The 18,854-nt window shown below is 44.7% G+C and overlaps 2 protein-coding genes and 2 non-coding genes across 11 annotated transcripts in view; 2 read left to right on the top strand and 2 right to left on the bottom strand.

The window, feature by feature from the left end:
* Window positions 1-170: 170 nt before the first annotated feature.
* On the bottom strand, window positions 171-2,194 carry rplp1 (ribosomal protein lateral stalk subunit P1). The gene is made up of 4 exons (XM_030119981.1): window positions 1,971-2,194; window positions 1,207-1,281; window positions 458-569; window positions 171-303 (listed from the first exon to the last, which is right to left on the bottom strand). Exons 1-4 carry the CDS (start codon window positions 2,040-2,042, stop codon window positions 221-223), a joined length of 342 nt encoding a protein of 113 aa, XP_029975841.1. The 5' UTR covers window positions 2,043-2,194; the 3' UTR covers window positions 171-220.
* A 330-nt stretch (window positions 2,195-2,524) lies between these two features.
* On the top strand, window positions 2,525-2,596 carry trnad-guc (transfer RNA aspartic acid (anticodon GUC)). Its single transcript has one exon. It is a non-coding gene; the product is annotated as a tRNA-Asp (tRNA).
* A 1,307-nt stretch (window positions 2,597-3,903) lies between these two features.
* Window positions 3,904-3,976, top strand: trnav-cac (transfer RNA valine (anticodon CAC)). The gene has a single exon. It is a non-coding gene; the product is annotated as a tRNA-Val (tRNA).
* A 779-nt stretch (window positions 3,977-4,755) lies between these two features.
* The window catches only part of LOC115409018 (focal adhesion kinase 1-like), a 48,756-nt gene continuing 34,657 nt past the window's right edge, over window positions 4,756-18,854 (bottom strand). For 2 of the 8 annotated variants that reach the window (XM_030119973.1, XM_030119972.1), the window contains exons 16-35: window positions 16,994-17,050; window positions 15,983-16,003; window positions 13,515-13,612; window positions 13,335-13,419; window positions 13,147-13,247; window positions 12,860-12,975; window positions 12,482-12,582; window positions 12,213-12,302; window positions 11,923-12,127; window positions 11,731-11,842; window positions 11,558-11,632; window positions 10,335-10,442; window positions 9,878-9,982; window positions 8,448-8,510; window positions 7,791-7,830; window positions 7,485-7,600; window positions 6,379-6,534; window positions 6,209-6,289; window positions 6,044-6,129; window positions 4,756-5,951 (exon numbers count right to left, since the gene is read on the bottom strand). In XM_030119973.1, the coding sequence (XP_029975833.1) occupies window positions 5,825-5,951; window positions 6,044-6,129; window positions 6,209-6,289; window positions 6,379-6,534; window positions 7,485-7,600; window positions 7,791-7,830; window positions 8,448-8,510; window positions 9,878-9,982; window positions 10,335-10,442; window positions 11,558-11,632; window positions 11,731-11,842; window positions 11,923-12,127; window positions 12,213-12,302; window positions 12,482-12,582; window positions 12,860-12,975; window positions 13,147-13,247; window positions 13,335-13,419; window positions 13,515-13,612; window positions 15,983-16,003; window positions 16,994-17,050 (1,943 nt within the window). In that variant the 3' untranslated portion in view covers window positions 4,756-5,824. The remainder of the gene's footprint in view (window positions 5,952-6,043; window positions 6,130-6,208; window positions 6,290-6,378; window positions 6,535-7,484; window positions 7,601-7,790; window positions 7,831-8,447; window positions 8,511-9,877; window positions 9,983-10,334; window positions 10,443-11,557; window positions 11,633-11,730; window positions 11,843-11,922; window positions 12,128-12,212; window positions 12,303-12,481; window positions 12,583-12,859; window positions 12,976-13,146; window positions 13,248-13,334; window positions 13,420-13,514; window positions 13,613-15,982; window positions 16,004-16,993; window positions 17,051-18,854) is intronic. The other 6 variants (XM_030119969.1, XM_030119976.1, XM_030119970.1 and 3 more) reach the window with 3 other exon arrangements.

Raw genomic sequence — 18,854 nt, 5'->3', positions numbered from 1 at the left:
AAATTAGATGACTTTGGTCAAAACATGACATCCAATTAAAGTCTGAATTTGTGATTTGATGAAATAAAGAGCCTATTTCTTTTTTTTTATATCTAGTAGTTTGGTGGTTCAAATCTTCTCCGTTCCTCAGCCAGCTCTCCTCTCTCAGAACAAGAACACCAGACAACCAGTCATTTTTTTACTTTTATTGCGTTTTCTTACAAAAAAAGAAACTGCTGTTTTAGTCGAAGAGACCGAAGCCCATGTCGTCATCGGACTCCTCAGACTCCTCCTTCTTTTCTTCCTTCTTCTCCTCTTCTTTGGCTGCAAAGGTGAACGGGAAACAGTTACAATCAAAGCTGCAGATTACAAACACAAATGGCTGCATTTGACATAAGTCGACATAACTTCTATCATGTTGTTGAGTGTATTAAAAAAAAAAAAAAGAAAAGAAAAAAGAAGCATCTGGTTGATGTACCTGGAGCGTCACCAGCAGCAGCAGCAGCTCCGGCAGCGGGGGCTCCGGCTGGAGCTCCACCTCCGGCTCCCACGTTGCAGATCAGACTGCCGATGTCGATGCTGGACAGAGCCTACCGGAGGACAACACACCCAGAGACGCACACAATTCAATAACCTCAGCACAACACAATCTCCTGGAGGGATCCTGAATCACGCCTGATGCTTATTGTTACAGAAGTGGCCTGAGCAAGTCAAAATGACAATTTATTGAAACTGTACTTCAATCTATTTGCACCAAAACTGGAAAACATTAATAGGCAGAAATCTGTGATCACACTTTAACAATCCAGCCAACCTGAGACGAAACTATGCCGCATGGCCCCTGAATTAAAATGATCTTGACAAAGTTAGTGTTCACAGTAACAGATTACAAATGTCCGACAAGTGTTTTATCAGTGCTTCCATGACTCATGTAGCATCAGCAGATAGTCAATATACAGCTTTTACAATAGAGGGTCAAAGTTAGCCAGCTGGCTCAGGAAAGTAGAAACATCTCTCCCTATTCATCACGTTTGATTTTATTAAATCTTGAAATAAAACCCACATGAACTTGACACACCCCTGCTGTCAATCTCCAAAGAAACTTCTTCCAACAAATGTCATTAAAATTTCTGTAGGTGATCCACTCTGCATCACTGATGAAGTTACCAACATTAAAGCTGTATAGTTCATATGGCTGTGACATGAAGGCGGGAGCATCCGTCTCACCTTGGCGAACAGACTTGGCCAGAAGGGCTCCACAGTGACTCCAGCAGCCTTGATCAGAGCGTTCAGCTTGTCCTCCTGAAAACACACAAGGAAACACACTTCAATACACAGAACTCCTCCTTTCATATTATCAGTTCAATAAATTCACAGGTGACTGTTTATAGCACTTGTATAACCATATCATACTGAAGTTACACTAAGAACTGAAACACTGCAGATCTAACTTCAACTCTACATTTCGGCTGGAAATATTACTGTTTTAACAGTATTCACAGTGCCATATAAGAACCTCTAATCATTGATACTCTTCCACCTTATGTTAGACATCAGGACGACATATTGATGCTGTGACTGAAGAACTGACCATTAATAATTATTTACATTCAGTGTTAGCAAACTTGTACATGTATGTGATGTATTATTGTATTGACAGATCTCACAAAGTTAACTTAGAATCGCGAATAGTTGAGATTTGCAAATAACCGACCTGTCAACACTGAATCAAACCTGCCTGTGTGCCGAGATGACAGATCTGATGGGAAAACGTGGCCTGATCGTGGGAATTAGCTTGCCGCCATTTTAGCCGGTATGAGTGTTAGCTCTGAACCATACACACATTTCTCCGGATTACTAACGTGGTATCTCGTAAATCAAATCTACGCCATCTCCGTTTAGTATATTATTCACATTTGGCCTGGGAGCCGTTGCTCCGGGGATCCGGTTCCGTGATACTCAGGCTGGTGTTGACGGACATCGGTACTTACGGTGACGGTGACTTCATCGTCGTGGAGGATCAGAGCAGAGTAAATGCAGGCGAGCTCGGACACGGAGGCCATTGTAGATGTTAGATTTTATATTTGTGGCGTCGGATGCCTAAATTTGACGGTGCTAGTCGCCGGATTGCGAGCCTTAGCTTCGGATGAAGAACCAAGCACCTTAGGCACGACAACTTCCTACAGCGGAAAAGGAAGGAGAAGGGCGGGCTCAAGGAACATATACTGTACGTAAAAGGCTGCGTGCACATGTCGTCATTACGCACATTACGTACGCTAGGGTTATTGGGTTATTGTACAACCCTGAGGGAAAAAAAGGTTTTTATTCTTGTATTCTTTCATTCATTTGTAACTTCTTCAAAACCGAATAAAAAAAATTAAAAAACTGACCTCCATTCAGTCGCTCTGTCTCGTCTCCACTCAAGAATGACTTCAAACGTTCACGCCCGACAGGTGGCGCTCTCTGCCCAAAAATGCGGTCCTGGCAGTGCGGTCCTGACAGTGTTGATTACGTCATGCAAAGACGTCCTAGCTTTGCCATCAGCTCCTCGTTAGTATAGTGGACAGTATCTCCGCCTGTCACGCGGAAGACCGGGGTTCGATTCCCCGACGGGGAGAGCGAAATCTTTTCGTCAGCTCCAGGAAACGTAAAGTACAGCTCACTGAAGACATAATTTTAGTGTGAGGTACCGTTATGGGACATAATCCACTTTTAACTCTCTCTCTCACTCTCACACACACACATCACGGATCTCGTGTATACAGTACTATGATCACTTACACACAATTTGCATTTTGAAGCAGATACAATTCGGAGTTTTAAAATGTCTATCGCAAATCTCATTGTGTCAGTATTATTGTTATTAATAAAACGTAGCTTCGTCATAAAGCAAGTTTCTATTTTAAAAGCGATCAATCACTTGTAACATAACATAGCAATTGAAATTTCAAAAAACACGAAGAATAAAGTCAGTGGTTCATTTTCATTCATCAATATTTAGTTGTGTGTTTACTTTTTATAAGTACCTGATTTGAATGCACCCTAAATAGCTTCAGGGATCAGGGTGATGGACTTCAGACTGTGGCTCTAAAGGATTCTGTTGCAGCTAGCCAGAAGGATGAAGAAGAAACTCAAGCCCGTCTTCATTTATTTCTAAATAAAATAAAAAGATATAATAGATAATGTTGTTTCTTACCAGTCATATGTGGTGTATCACCTATTGCTTTATAACACTGATAAGAAATATACAGTATCTGTTATGTGAAAAAGTACCTTAACTTTTACTTCTACCTGACTCCCCACTAGCGCGTTTGTCACTGTGATGGAGGAGACACCTGTATCGTAGTCTACAGTAACTTTACCGCATTCATTTGGATATTCAAATTCAGCACAGAATCAAAGCTTTCTGGATGTGTCAGTTTGGCACTGATTCGTTTATGAGTTCTCCTTTAACACTCACCTTTGTTGATGCAAACGAACGATAAAAGTTGTGAATCTGCTGGAGGTCGACGCTCCTCTCTCTCTGACTGAAGAACACACAACAACCGCTTAATCAGCGACACAGCGCCCCCATTTTGACATTGGTGGTCAAAACGAGTATTGCATCCGTATTGTAAGACACTACCGTTGGAAATGACTGGGAAAAGTTAAGGGAGCTGTAACGGCCGCTGCGCTGGAGAACGGGTTTCGAATCTTGGAATTTACATTACCGTGTTGGTATCACCTATATGTGAGACAATTTGGAGTGTTAACATGTTTGTAGCAAGTGTCATTGTTATTGTTATTAATAAAACGGACCTTTCGTCATAAAGCAAGTATCTCTTTTTAAAGTGATCGATCAGTCCTACCATAACACAACAGGTGAAATCATGTGCTGCTTTATGATATACTAGGAGAAATTGCTGGACCACGATGTAATCACAGGTTTCCGTAGTGTAGTGGTTATCACGTTCGCCTCACACGCGAAAGGTCCCCGGTTCGAAACCGGGCGGAAACACATTTTCATTTTCTTGCTTTAAAATATTGCATCTTACATTCATGACACCACAGTTTATTTTAATAATAACAGAAAACTGTTGTAGTGGTTTTAATGGGGGGAAATAAGCATAAATTTGGATTAAAAAGTGTATTTTTACTGATCAAGGAACAAAATGAGGATGGATGTGGCTTTAGATTTTCACATTGATGGTCCATCATAGAAATGTGAGCAAAGACAAGAAAAATAACCAGAAAGCAGTTTGTAACATTTCTTAATAACAGTGTTTTATTTGCTTGGTTTAGCAACTGTACATGTGTCTCCTTCCTGAGAATGCTGCTCAGCTCAGGGGGAGGGAGCAGCCCGAGAGTCCGAGAGGGAGGAGAGGAAGGCCCAGATACAAGAAAGGACAGAAACAGAGAGAGAAGGAGCATGATAAACCGGAGGGAAAATGAGGGATACAGGCATAAATAACTCCAGAGGAGGGAGGTAGAAAATTGGGGACGATCAGAACAAGCAAGTTGGAAGAGAAAACAATAGAACTACTCTATTACTCTATTATTCCCAGAGGGCCGAGGAAATCTAAATCAGAAACCGAACGAACAAAGCCTGCTGCTCACATGCTGACTGACAACACAGAGCTGAAATAAACGCAGTCGAAGGAGTCCAGACGTGAGCTCCGCTTCACTTTTCAGTCCAGTCACATGTAGAATAAATGGCAAAGAATCGAAACTTGCAGTTAACGAGAACTGTCTGAAATGGAGCATCAGTGTATTTTATGTCGTTACATTTCAGGAAAGTTCAGCATAAAAACTACATGTGAGCTGTTTCTCAAGTTTTTGGTTGTTTTTGTCTTTTTTTTTTTTTTTTTAAATAAAAACTGAAATTTGAATGAAATGATGAAGTGTAGTTCAGTTGGCACAGAAAGACAGCGCATCATACAGTATAATACATAATAAAGAATAAAGAAAGTATCCTCCCTCCATCATTCAGCTCTTCATCCCACCCCGTCCGTCTCTCTCCATTATTCACTATTCATGCCTCGAAAAGGTGTTAAAATAGAGCTTCTTTGTATATTTACTATGTAAGATAACTTAAAAAGTGGCCCGTGGCATACATTTTATTTTTATTATTTAAAAAAACACATTTAGTTTGTTCTTCAAAATTCAGTTTTTACCTCATCTCTTAGTGCCTGAGATAAAGAAGTCTACAGGAGGAAAAAAATAGATAAAATGAGGACTTTATATGAGCAAATGTACAACAAATCAATATTTTTGCTCATAAAAAGTTCAAGAACCTTATAGAGAGAGCAAAGGCTGAAAAGAGTAATGATAATATAATAACGATTAAAAAAAAAAACATGTTTCAACAACAACACTGAAGTCATGTTCATTATCCTCCTCATGCTGGCGCTTCACTTCCAGTTGTTCCGTCCTCCACGTGCAGAGTGTTCGTCGTGTGCTCACCTGGAGAGCGGTGGTGCGTCCAGTTGCCAAAATACCTTCACCGTCCTTCAAGCGAGCCTCGGAAGACTTTATTTGATTCACTTTTTTTCAGTTTGTTTTTTTCTATTAACCTCAGTTCTTCAAAAAAAAAAAAAAAAAAAAAAAATCTTGAGGATACGTGATGAGAAGAAGGCGCGTTTCTCTGGATATAAAAGCCAAATGTTAAGTTTAAAACAACACAAACTCATGTTTTGAGAGATGGCGAAGGTTAAAAAGAGGAGAAGAGGGAGCTGATTGTTGCAGTCCGTCCACCGTCTCAATGTCTTCTCTCCGAAACGTCCGTGGACACGTGGATGAGCCGAGATCGAGCCGCTCCTCCTCTTCTCCCTGTGCTGCTGAATAGGGAGTCTGCACACACGCTGGACTAATGTGGGCGGGTCTGGTTGATCATCTTCAGCCGTGATTGGTCGATGACGTCCAGCAGGTTCTTGGCGTCGACCGCCAGCGCATGAGCTGCCATGAGCATCTGCTTCTTGTAGTCCTTCTGTAAACTGTCCGGAGAGCAGAAGAGAGTTAGCGACTGACTGACTGACTGACGCAGGATCACTGCCGCCAACCGCTCCCGGTCGCGGCCGGCCCCCACCTTGTCATGACGTACTGCTGGGCCAGTTTCATCTTGGCTATCAGCTCGGCCAGATCGGAATTCAGCAGCTTCTGAGCCATTTCGATCTGTGGGGATGCAAACGGAAAAACGTCACGTACTCCTGCCTTCAGCTCCAGGATGGATAAGGATGAAGGGATGGACTACCTCTCTGTGCGTGCTGGCCGGGAGCACAGGAATGGTCTCATCCACTGTCGCCAGCAGAGTCCTCAAAGCGAGACCCACCTCCTTCAAAAGAAGAAAGAAAAACACCCACAAATATTAAGTTTGTTAACTCCAAACCTGTTTTCAAAGATGACACTGAAGGCGAGACCCACCTTCACCATGGGGACGTACTCCTCCGGGGCGGCGGGCTGGATCCTGTTGGACATCTCGATCACAGCTTTGACCAGGCCCGTCACGTTCTCATACACTTTGTCGTTGGAGCGGTCCAGGTTGGCAGTGGGCGGCGGGCTGATCTCCTGAGGCTGCAGCTGCAGCAGCGCATGAAGCACGGTCAGGTGTAACGAACTACAGTTCTATAGCTCCAACACTTGGTGGCAGCAGTCATACAAAAAAAACAACAAGTTTGCTCCACATGCATTTTAAAGCTACAGACTCTTCTAAGGATGTTAGTAGTTTTATTTTTTACAAAATGAGTTCATTAATTGAGCTTCTATCTAAGCGCACACGTTCAGACACACAGCTGTGGGTTTACTACACATCTACTGACAGATTCTACAGCCTTTACAGCAAATCCTTTACTGGAGCTTCATTTTTCTTCACCAGAAATGATGATCAGCTGCAGAAATCCCACTCCAGTTCCCTGATAATATAATCAGTGGCGTTACAGACGTAACTATCAAAACTGAATCGTGAAGGTAATGGAGTCTTCTGTTTCCAGTGAAGAAAAATAACATTTCAAAAGGACGCAGCGTCTATTTTACAGGAAAGTGATGTGACTGACAGCTACACTACGGAGGTAACGGACACACACAGATCGGCTTACCCTCCACGGCTAAGAGGGGAGGATGTGGGGGGGCAGGGGCGGTTTGGTGGGGGGGATGGATTTGGAGAGTGTGGGTTGTGAAAAGAGGGGTTTAAATGTTGAAGGGGTGGACGTGTGGATGCAGGAAAGATAAAGACGCCAGATGAGGAGGAGGAGGAGGGGGAGGGGGTGACAGGTGTGTGGGTGGAGGTTATAATAGCAGGGGAGGGGAGGGGGGGGTTGAAAGGGGGGAGAAAAAGGAAAAGCACATTAGGCCAAAGCCAACCACAAGCAGGGCATGACGAGACGCCGCATGCACCCATCAGCAGGATAACCCATCATCTAATGAAAGACCGTCAGCCAGAGTGGGCGTGTCTGAATTAAACATGCAAATTAAAACCATTTCAAAGAAAAAAGGAGCCAAACTTTTAGAGAAGTTTAATGTGCGATTTGTACCTTGACCCCTTCGTTGTAGCTGTCCACGGGGCAGAGGCTGGCCAGGTTGCCGAGGTGACCGGGAGCTCCGGGGCGGGGCGGCTTCTTCGGAGGCGCCACGTGTTCTGGAAACACGTCTGATTCAATAAGTATCCTGCTAGAATCCGCTTTAAGTTCATTTCTACTCATCAACTTGCTTCCACTGTAAGTGTAACTTAGTGACAACTACAGCTCATGAATTCATTTTCTACATTACTACAGTAAAAAAAAATCCATCCTCTGAACAGAGCTCCTGTCACTTGTCGTGAGTGTCACCAGTCGTCTCACCTGGTTTCCCGACAGGCTGGTAGATGTGCTGACTTCCTCCCTGTGCAAAGACAAACGCGGAAAAAAAACGGCGTTGGTACGAAGAAAGCGAAACATGTTTATGAAGAGAGCAGAAACCAGAAGAAAAGTAACCTTCACACTTAATAATACATGCAAGAAAATCTTCTCAGTTGCAAGCTGACAGGATTTTCTATCTGCCAGAGCTCCACATGTGGAGACGTGGAGGATAAATCTGAGCTTTTCTTCCTCGCTTCAGGACGTTCTAACCCCGGTTTACAGTCATCGTGCAGCGTTTCTGGGTTTAAAGTTCCCATGTGTCCCCTGTGGTCGGCTGCCTGGTATGTAGGCAGTGCCTCTCATGGCTCTCAGACAGAAATACTTTCTCTTCTCCTCTCGCCGTCTGCATTTCCTCCGCTGTTCGCCGAAGACGTTCCCTCCGGATCTCTTGAACTCTCTCTGCTCCTTCTCTGGCTATGCTCGGCCGTTTCCGGCGCTCGTTCTGCTACACTTCACCTCCCGTCTGACCTGCACGTTCATCCATCCTGCAAAGCCTTTTGCTCATGTGACCGGATCGCGAGAGCAGCGTCTCAGAAGGTCAACAGACACCAAAAAAAAAAAAAAAAAAAAACATATCGACACGCTGTTTAAGTGACTGACCGGTGCTTGTAGGATGCCGTCCTCTTTGTCAATGCTTCCTCTGCTGTTCCTGGACTCTGCCTTCTGCACGGAATAGAGAGAATTGATGAAGAAAATTAAAAAAAAAAAAGCAAGTATTTTAAAGTCATTGCACAAAAAACTATTTCAGAAAGTCCAAATCAACAGCAGCAAAACATAAAAAAAGAGCAGGTCACAATTCCCACAAATTCAGCTTCTCAACTGTTTCTGTACCGTCTTGGTGAAGCACGCCTTGAAGAGATGCATCCTGGGAGAGTAGAGGTTAATGAAGACAGGAGGAGGAAGACAGAGAGTGGAGGCCATCGAAAGAAAGAAGGGCAGGGATGGGGATCAAAGGGCTCACGGAGAGAGGGATGGAGGACAGTAGAGCTGAGAGCATGGAGGAAAGTGAAGGACAGCGCAGAGCAGAGGAGGAGAAAGTCAGAAGAATGGAGGGGGAGGAAAAGAGAGCGGGAAAAGAGAGAAAGTTTTTCCAGAGAGGGAAAAGCTCCACTGAGCCACAAAGACAAATCCTGGGGAGAAAAGATCCAACCGCCTCTCTCCTCTCTCTCCTCCTCCCTCCCACTCTTTCCATCTCTCTGCTGCTCCCTCTGTCTCTCTGTCTTCGGGTCGGACGGGCCACTCCAGGCTCGGTCCTCCCACTCCGCGGCTCCTGCCAATCCCACTTCCTTTCTCCCTCCCTCCCTCTGTCCGACCCGAGTCTCTTTCTGCATTTCTCCGTCGATCCTGCATCCATTAATCACAAAGTTTCCGCCCGTTTCACCCCGGAGAAACTCGCTTTTTTGGTTTCTCGTTTTGTACTGAGTAAGGTGAAGCTTGCTTAACTAACTGAAACACAGCGTACAGCAACTTTTTACATCCAATTATGTTGACATGCATCTGGGTAAGACTTGATTCTCTATCCGGTGCACAAAGAAGGAGCAGAAGGCAGCTGGTACACAGGAACAAAATCCAAGCCCAACGTTTGCACATAAACAGGACATCAAGTGATCATCCTCACAGTTTGTCCAGAGAGACAAGCTGTCAAAGCAAAAGACGACACAATATGATCTGCAGAAAGACGGTTTTTAGGAAAACAAGTCTGCTTTTTTTTTCTCTGTTTTCTCTCCTTCAGTGTCTGATGAGATAAATCAAGCGCGCTCAGCTGAGCCAGTTCAAAGACCTGAAGAGGATTTCCTGCAGCTCTTCTGGCAACAACAAGACGCAGAACATAGTTTTATCAAGTGGAAAACTGCTCGGGCTTTTAACGTCAGGATGTTTGGTGTTTTCGGTCTTCATAAGGTATTTTCTGGACTTAGACTGCAGGTAAGTCGTGATTTTCTTTTCAAAACAAAACACAGACGATACGGTAGTGAGAAATCATTCATTCACAAAACATTTCAAGACAGGCAAAACTGTGTTTTTTGCTTTACCATGAAGCTTTCCTCCTGCTCTAGCCACCGCTGGTCGTCCTCCATCTGCTGCTGCTGCATCATCAGCCTCTCCTCCATCAGAACCTGACCCACACAGCCGCCGTCCTGTGGAGAGGAAACAACCGGCAACCGATGTTATAAGTTAGTCAAAATAAATAATAATAATAAAAAATAGAAGGGCGGGGATCAACAGGCTCAAGATAGCACAGTTATCACCGTGAAACCGACACTCTGACAGACAAACTGGAATCTGTCATTGTTATTGTTGCTGATCTGCTCATGCACGTGTGCGTACTTTTAGTTTTGTGCTTCAGGGCGAAAGCTCAACAGTAATGGTCAGCGCTCAAATCAGTGACAGGGAAAATACTGTATATGTTGTTGCTAAAATAAAATATGCCTTCTTACATAAGGTTTTAGCTGTTTTTTCAAGGTCAGATGTGTAAATTGATGCGTGTACCTCGAGGCTGGGGTTCCACAGAGCGGTGTGCTCCGGTCTGTGCTGATTCCAGGAATCAGTAGGAGGATAACTTCCTCCAACTCCTAAAACACCACCGTGAGCCGACGGCTGCAGGAGGGGGAGAGAGGAGGAGGGGGGGGCGGGGGAGAAGCAGAATCTATTAAAACCTGAAATGCTGAGAATTAAATATTTGTACTTCAGAATGTCTTTGTTTCAAGTTGCAACTTTTATTTACATTAAGTGTGTCAAGAAAGAAAAAGTAAAGTTTCGGATGTATAAATACATAATAAAATGAAATCCTGAGGTATTAAATAAATCATAATACTCTGGAGTTTAAGTATCAAATCAGCAAACTGTACCGACCAATCAGAGAGACGACAAGTAATTCGGAAGCAAATACGAAATGATACTGGCAAACCTTATTAATGCAAGATTAATGATGATAATAAATAACAACATGATGCATGCTCCACCGACTCTCAACAGCAGAACAGACTAAATATTTATGCAGAACTTTGTATGAGAGCAAGTTGGACTCAAACTAAACTTAGAATTATATGCTCCTTATAAGGACGAGGGAGAGAGGAGCCTGCTGCTCCGAGAGCCGCATGGTGGCTTTGATTTGTGTGTGTGTGTGTGTGTGTGTGTGTGTGTGTGTGTGTGTGTGTGTGTGTGTGTGAGTGGCTTTCAGCACTACAGGAAATGCCTGCTGTCTGCTCGGTTTATGAGGAGAGGAATAACTGCGCTCGGGGCGGCTCGCGTCTTCTCGGCCCTCGCATTTCTCCCTCCGAGTGCGACACGCGCCGCGCACGCTCGAGGGCCGGCTTGACTGAATCCAGACCCAACCTGCGAGTCTTTATGGCGACGATAAAGCTCCCCTCAGAGACGCTCTTCATTTTAGAGCTACTGGACGGTTTCAAAAACATGAGTACACACATGCAACTTTTTCAGTGTTTTTTTTGTCTCCAGCCTTGATCAATAACACAAAAAAGTGAAAGTTGAATTCTTTATATCATAAGATTTTATGCGATATTAAAGTCAAGTCTTAATTTTTAGACCTGGATGTCTGTTTTAGGTCTCGCCTCCTTCCCAGTTTTCGTGTACTTGACGTATGAATGAGACTAAATCAGTCTGCTCCACATGCTTCCTCAGTCGGTCCATCGCTGCTTCAGCCATCAAGGCCGAGAAGCAACAACAAGGCATGCATCTGTGTGTGTGTTTACCGGGAAGTGGTTGTGTTGGGGGCTGGAGAAGAAGCCCTCACTGGAGCGAGGACTGGGGTAACCGGGTCTGCTGGGCTGCAAACACAGATTACAACCTCTTTGAGTTCTTCAAAGAAATGAAGGAAGAGAGAGGAACGGGGAGAAACTGATGAGAGAAAGACGGCTGATGTTACTTTAGGCGGAGCTTCATCTGAACCCCCGGAGTCCCAGGAAACCGTGACCTGTCTCCTCATCTCCATCCGGAGTCTCTCCTCCTGCTGAAGCTTCTCCTCTTCCAGTATGGTGCTGCGGAAAGAAGAGGGGGAGATTCCGTTGACATGACATGCTTCAGAAAAATAAAAACAAACAGATTTTGTTTGGCTTACCTGAGCTGCGTTTTGAGCTCGGTGAAGCGCGGCCTCTTGCTGGGGTCATACGACCAACACTTGGTCATCAGGCTGTAGAGGGTGGGCGGGCACTGAGGGGGCATCGCCAGGCGCTCGCCGTTCTCTATCCTGCCGATCACGTCGTTGTTCTTCACGCCCTGGAAGGGCTTGATGCCGTACATCAAGATCTCCCACATGCACACGCCTGAAGACCCAGACGAGAAAAACGCACGTTTGAATCGCTGCTTCTGGAAGTGTTTACTGTCGATCCGAACATGACTTCAACTCACCGAACATCCAGACGTCACTGGCAGAGGTAAACCTTCGAAAGTTGATCGATTCAGGAGCCATCCATTTAATGGGAAGTTTACCTTTAGAGGCTGAGAGAGAAAAACACAAGTTCAAATGACAAACCAACAAACTGAGCAGGGAAGCGATGTCGCCAGTAGGTGGTGGTAAAGTTATTTGTAAAGAAGCTTGGAGGCATTAAGCAGACACCAGAGGACTGAAAACCATTTCAGCAGACTGAAAGTTCGGCCTCGCGATGCTGCTTCGCTACCTTTGTAGTAAGAGCTGTCCTCCATGTATCGCGACAGGCCGAAGTCTCCCAGCATCACACAGTCCACTGAAGACACCAACACGTTCCGTGCAGCAATGTCCCTGCCAAACAGCAAAGGCTGCATTCACGCCTGGAAGTCAACTGTATTAAAAAAAAAACTAAACTAAAGAAGAATCTGGTCTCTTTCACAAGCATTCCTGTAATGTTTCAAATCTGTCAAAGACCAAAAGGAATCAGAAGTTCTTATTATTAGTTATTAGAAGTGCTTCTAATAACCCATAAACGTTGGTTTTCTGAGTCATTACCAGCCGTCATGATATAATCTGAATCCGATTCTTAGACAATCCAGTCTTATTTAATCTTGGTGTGTGCAGGTACCTGTGCACAAAGCGTTTGCTCTCCAGATAGGCCAGAGCTGTACTGAGCTGGTAGGCGAACAGGATCAGAGTGGCCAGGTCCAGACTGTACTTCCTCACCTGGAGGAACGAACGCAGCTGCAGGCAGAAAGACACAGACCAACGCACGGAGCGGGTTATTACTGAGCTGCGATACAAAGTATTTACAGTATGCTGCATTCAGCACAACCTTTAAACAGTGATGTAGTCTGTAAATATGTACATATAAACAGTACAGTTGTGATTGTGAGTGAGGTTGTCGACTTGTACCTCTCCAAGAGTACAGAGCTCCATGATGATCCACACTGGGTTCTCTGTGATCACTCCGATCAGCTTGACTATGTTCGGGTGGTCGAACTGGCGCATCGTCACTTCAGGGAAATCACAAACAATCAGTGTTTTTCACAAGACAACTAATAAAAAGCAGGAAAGCTCAGTCACAAAACGTGAGGTCTTACATGCTTCCTGTAGGAACTTCTCCCTGACGCTGTCCGAGGTGCAGTTCTTGCAGGTCTTGATGGCGACGGGTAGAGCAGGTTTGTCCTGCACGAAACGCAAAGTCCAAGTGAGCTGTTTGCTGAACGCGCAGCATCGAATAAGCGTAGCTTTAAAAGTGAGAATGTTTCGTTTCCACGTACCGGGCAGTTGTAGACTCCTTGGTGAACGTCGCCAAACTGACCCTCTCCGATGCAGCGGCCCAACTCGATCCGGTCTCTCTGGATCTCATAGTCCCGTGCTGAGCGGAGGAGGGAACCGAGGAGGAGGGAGAAGAAATGGAAAAAAACAGACATAAATACCCCTGCCTGCTGTTTGTCATGCGCTGGAAAGATTCCCTCACACACGACATGCCTCTCTCACACCGCATGGATGGGGCCGAGCAGGACAGAAATATTTGGATGCTGTCGAGTCTTTGTGTCGGAAGAAAGATTGTAAAACTGCTCGAATATTATTCATGCGCTTCGGCGCAAAGCTTTCTGGCAGTCGGATCGCTGTCCTCTCGGTTGAACCCCATCCACTGGCATCAAGTACCGCATTAACACGAGACATTAAAAACACGACATAAACACGATCTGACCACATTCTGTAAAGTCCGGCCCGAATCTTCTCAACCCACATGTGTACTGCACATGCACTCTGCAATACAAATATGAAAACACACCGACACAGAGGTACGGACATGCACAAGAACCGTCCCAACTTGGTGAAAATGTATTTAAAGTCATATATTTGTATATATGGGATATCTAGTCTGGATGCATTTGGACTGAACTGGATATGGTCTGCGGGGCCCTTCTAACTCTCACTTGTGAAACAAACTCCACCGCTTCCAAACTGACCGGCGCATGCTTTCACATTTCACCGCCTGACATTTATGTGTTATCAACATTTCCGCCCCGTTTGAAAAGGTCAGGAAACGCTGCTGCCGAGGTGTGTTAATGTCAGCTGCACTGAAACTCGGCTGAACACGGAGTTCAAGGGGTTCGCGCAGGAAGTCGACCATCGGGAACTCGTCCTGTTAAAAGCTGAATCATCTGCGCAGACATTTTCACAGACAACCCAGCCACTGCACCGGGACCCCGAACATCCCGCTGAAAAAGATGGATTACCATTATTCCGTGCTGCAGTTGACTTTCAGTGTATTAATAATTACTTTAAATATAAAAGACACTACAAATAAAATACCCTTGGCCATAAATCAATATAAAAAGACATAAAGATGGAACAATAGCAGTGGACTGAGAGACCAGTAAACAGCTCAGCTGCTGTGAGGTTCTTAAATACTGATGTGATTTGTAGTGTTTTTTAATGTATGAATATACAGGAAATAGCAGAAAGTCATTAAAATAGTGCAGTCTGAAGCAGCCAGCCACATTTTGGATTATATACAAATGCTTCAGATGCTTCTCTGCTGCTGTTTTTATTCAGTAAGGCTTGAAACTCGGGCTCCAGTGAGCTACTGAAGTGGCGTTTTGCACTCTGATTGCACAGGAAAAGAGACCCGATTCTTTCTGAGTGGAGTTTGCATGTGAGTGCATGAGGCCGACCGTGTGCCTCTCTGTGTTTATGGACTCTCAAGCTGTTCAGGAAGTGACCTGCCTTCACCCACAGTCAGGTAGGAGAGACTCCAGCGTCATGTGACAGTTAGTTAGCTGAAGCGACAGAGAAGATGCACGGATATGAACCCCAATAACGTCGCAGTTTAACATCCTAAGACGGTGCGAGGATGAAGAACACATGAGAATAGCTGGTGTCACTGTCAGAGCTGAGCCAATGACACTGTTTTGAGTTCGGCGGATATTTGCAGCTCATGTTCCAGAGGGGAAAACATATTCTGCACGGAGTCTACCATCAACAGATGAGCCTGTTTCCACATACTGATGTCCGGATTTCAAAACACCGCAGCTGGTTTGAGAGGCTCTGAATGACTCAGGCCCAGTTTACATCTCTGGCTTTCTGCTACATTATAAACTGGTCAGACCTCTCAGGTCCTCTGAATCAGTTCTGTTTTCTGTTCCCAGAATCAGAATCAAACATGCAGAAGCTGCTTTTCGTTTGTATGAACCAAGTATTCAGAAGGGGCTCCCAGAAGAACACGGTTCCAACTCTTTTTAAAACAAAGTTAAAGATGCTGTTATGCAGTGGAGCATCTTTAACCGTTTTATTCATTTACAATTTAGCTTGTCGTCTCCTCTGCTCTATCATACATTTTGCATGAAATTAGTAATTTTGACAGTAATTTTGATAATATTCCTGTCATCTTCCTTGCATTCTCAAAATGTCCCTATTTGCTGATAGTATTGTATAAATACTCCTTTATAAAATGTACATTAAACATGAGAAGAAAAATGAAAACAACGACAACATCACGACCACAAATCAACTCGATGTAAGACACCTGAAGTCTGTTTTTTCTTTGCCAGGTACAAACTGTTGCAGAAAACATACTATGTGTTTGCTAATTATCAATAAGTGATAACTGAATGAATGCAACCAAGAAAAAGAAACTGCGCCCTCTGAGTGACACTGAGAGCCTGGCAGAGAAAAACGATGAGTAAACGCAAAGCATTCACAAAAGGGACAGAATGAGAGAGGCTGTGAGTTTTACCTTCAACTACTCCATAGCTCACTGTGTTGGCGATGGGGGAAAGAGGAAGAAAAGAGAGTTGAGGAGAAGGGGGAGCAACGATAGCTGCTTTAAGATTGGAAATAGCTCACAAACACACACACACACACACACACACACACACACACACACACACACACACACACACACACACACACACACACACACACACACACACACACACACACACACACACACACACACACACACACACACACACACACACACGCAATAACTGACCCACTTCACTCTGATGTTTAGACAATAAAGGCGTTAACTCCTGCAATGTGATTGAAAGTTGGCTACGTTTTTCTCTTTTCATGCAGCAGACAGAACGACATGAGCACGCACACAAACTCAGAGACGGAAAATGTGTCAGGAGTCTGCAGAAAGTCCGATTAGGGGAAGTCGCACAAACAAGAAGATAAAAAAGAAGCAACAGGGAAAGAAAAAGAAATAACAGTATATAAACACAGAAAGACAGAAAAAGACTGGCAGGAAAGAAGAACAGAGTCTAATTTCAAAGTTGGCCACTAAATCCATAAGTACTCGGGACTGGCCAAAACATCCACATTAAAAGGACTTGGGCCACCGTTGCTCTGGGAGCTGCAGCCAAATGTGGCCCAAACGTTCAGGATATTGATGAAAGTATGAATGAATCTGACAGATGTATCGTGTCTCCGTGAAGCGCGGCGGCTGCGTCCTCCGGCCAGTGTCCAGACTGTTTGTGGGAGATGAAGAGACTGGCCTGAATTCGACAGCCGCTGCCTAACCGACTGCGGTTTGATCCGGCTCTTCTGGTCTGCCGTGTGAGTTTGAGTTCTTGGAAAAGACTCACACCGCATTCGGCTTATTAGGTAGCAGAAAGAAATTAATGTCTCCGCGAGAGCGGAGGCTTCTGACCAAACAATAACACGGAGAGGAGAACTCTGGAGCTGCCTTGACTCGGATTTCTTCAAATGGGCAAAGGAGGAAATCGAATAGGCGACTTACTGGAGGGCATGGTGTACGTATCCTCTTCATCAACTATCTCGGCATAGTCGTCAGTCTCTGTAACAATGACACAAACACAGTTAAAAACAAAGAACACAGCAACACAAACAACACGACACACATGTGCACGGCTGGTTCACCTTAAGTTCACTACAACGCTCGAGCAAGAAACAAAAATGAGTAAAAAAAACTAGGAGTATTGCATGAAGCTAGCAAGAAGTTTGACAACTCCTGTGAGAAGCAAAAAAAACCCCGCGTCCGTCCCCGACCTCCGTTTTTCTCTCTCCCGCTCGGCTCTCACACGCAAAGACACTTGGAGGGGAGCGTCAGCTGAGCATGTGTTGTGAGTATCTGTCTGTGCGAGAGCAGCTGGGCTGCTGGGAGCTGCTGCGGTGGAGGAGGAGTGACTGAGCGAGCGAGCGAGCGAGTGGAACAACAGTAAAAGAGAGAGGACGAGAGCACAGACAGGAGAGACAAATACGACCGGCGAAAACAGAGCAGGGGAGAAAGAGAAATATATGTCTCGCTGTCATGCGAGCAGACGGAAAAAAAACTGTGCGGAGGCCGACAGATAAGCGGGAGGGGAGAGAGACGGCCAGCAGCGAAAAACAGACGGACTGGAGCGATCCTAACCAGATGGCAGTGTTTAAAATAAAATCAGTGTGCAGACTCAGCTGTTGGAAACAAGAGTCAAACATCTGCTGTCCTGAAGGCTCCCGCCGTCGCCCTGCTCGGGATTCGTCCCGCTCCGAGGGAACGCGTCCCCAAATCGACCGCACATCTTCTGATGCTTTACGGATGATTTCCACAACATACATTCCTGTACGGTCTGACATAAAGAACAACTACTGGCCAGATGTTTAGAAATTTAAATATAGCAGACTGAATTAAATTAAAAAACATCAAAGTTGTCAGTGTAGATGCACTGAAGAAATCCTGAATGAAAAAAAAATTAACAATTTTGGGGAAAAAAGCCCCATATTTATGCCCCTGGTCAGAAAGACAGATGAGAAGACTGACGGAAAACTCACATCTGCACAGCTTAAACCCGTTTCTATCTATAATCTACGATCTCTGGTCAGGGTCAAACTGTCTGTTCCCTCCTGTATTCCATTATTACCGCTACTATGCTACATGAGCTTCAGCCCTGAGCGGAAGGGAAAGGAAAAGGTCCGGCTATAAATCAAACAGCCATGAGTTTCACTAAAACTACCGTCATGACTTTTCATATAAGAGAAAATAAGAGCCTTCAACGCATCTCTTAAAGAGAGCTTCATCCGAGCTTCTTGGCCTGTTGCTGCAAATATTCATTCTGGAAATTCTTTTATCAGTGTTTCCATGCCTGCAAATAACTGGAATTCTTTAATCTTTTTATGATTTTATTGTTGCATTGAAATGTTACCTAAACCTGAAATCTGAGTTGCGAAATGACAAAATCCTCTGTGAAACTATTGTTTGAGTCGCTCTCCGTGTGGTTTGGGATATGTTTTTGAGGGAATGACCATTTCTAAGTTTGACTGGTCTAACTTTGTCTATTTCTGCTTTCTGCAGCGGCAGTGTGTGAGTATGTGTGTGTGTGTGTGAGTGTGTGTGTATGATCAAACCGGCCCATTATAGCCAGGAATGCACTCGCTCTTGAATCCAGCAAGCCTCTCCCTGCTCCGCTCTGTGTGTGTCTGTGCGTGTGAGTGTGAGTGTGTGTGTGTGTGTGTGTGTGTGTGTGGCGCGAGAGAGAAAAACTTCAGCAGAGATTCCCTTAAAGAGAAATCATGCTTCATTTACAAATTCAGCCTTTACTGTATTTAGATATGTCTTAAAGTTACCACACTAACAGGACGCGCAAATCCAGCTACGCAGCTTA

This window comes from Salarias fasciatus, chromosome 22 (genome assembly GCF_902148845.1).
Source record: "Salarias fasciatus chromosome 22, fSalaFa1.1, whole genome shotgun sequence".
In the NCBI taxonomy this organism is placed as follows: Eukaryota; Metazoa; Chordata; class Actinopteri; order Blenniiformes; family Blenniidae; genus Salarias; species Salarias fasciatus.
The sequence above is the reverse complement of the archived record's forward strand: the minus strand, read 5'-3'. Positions and strand labels throughout refer to the sequence as shown.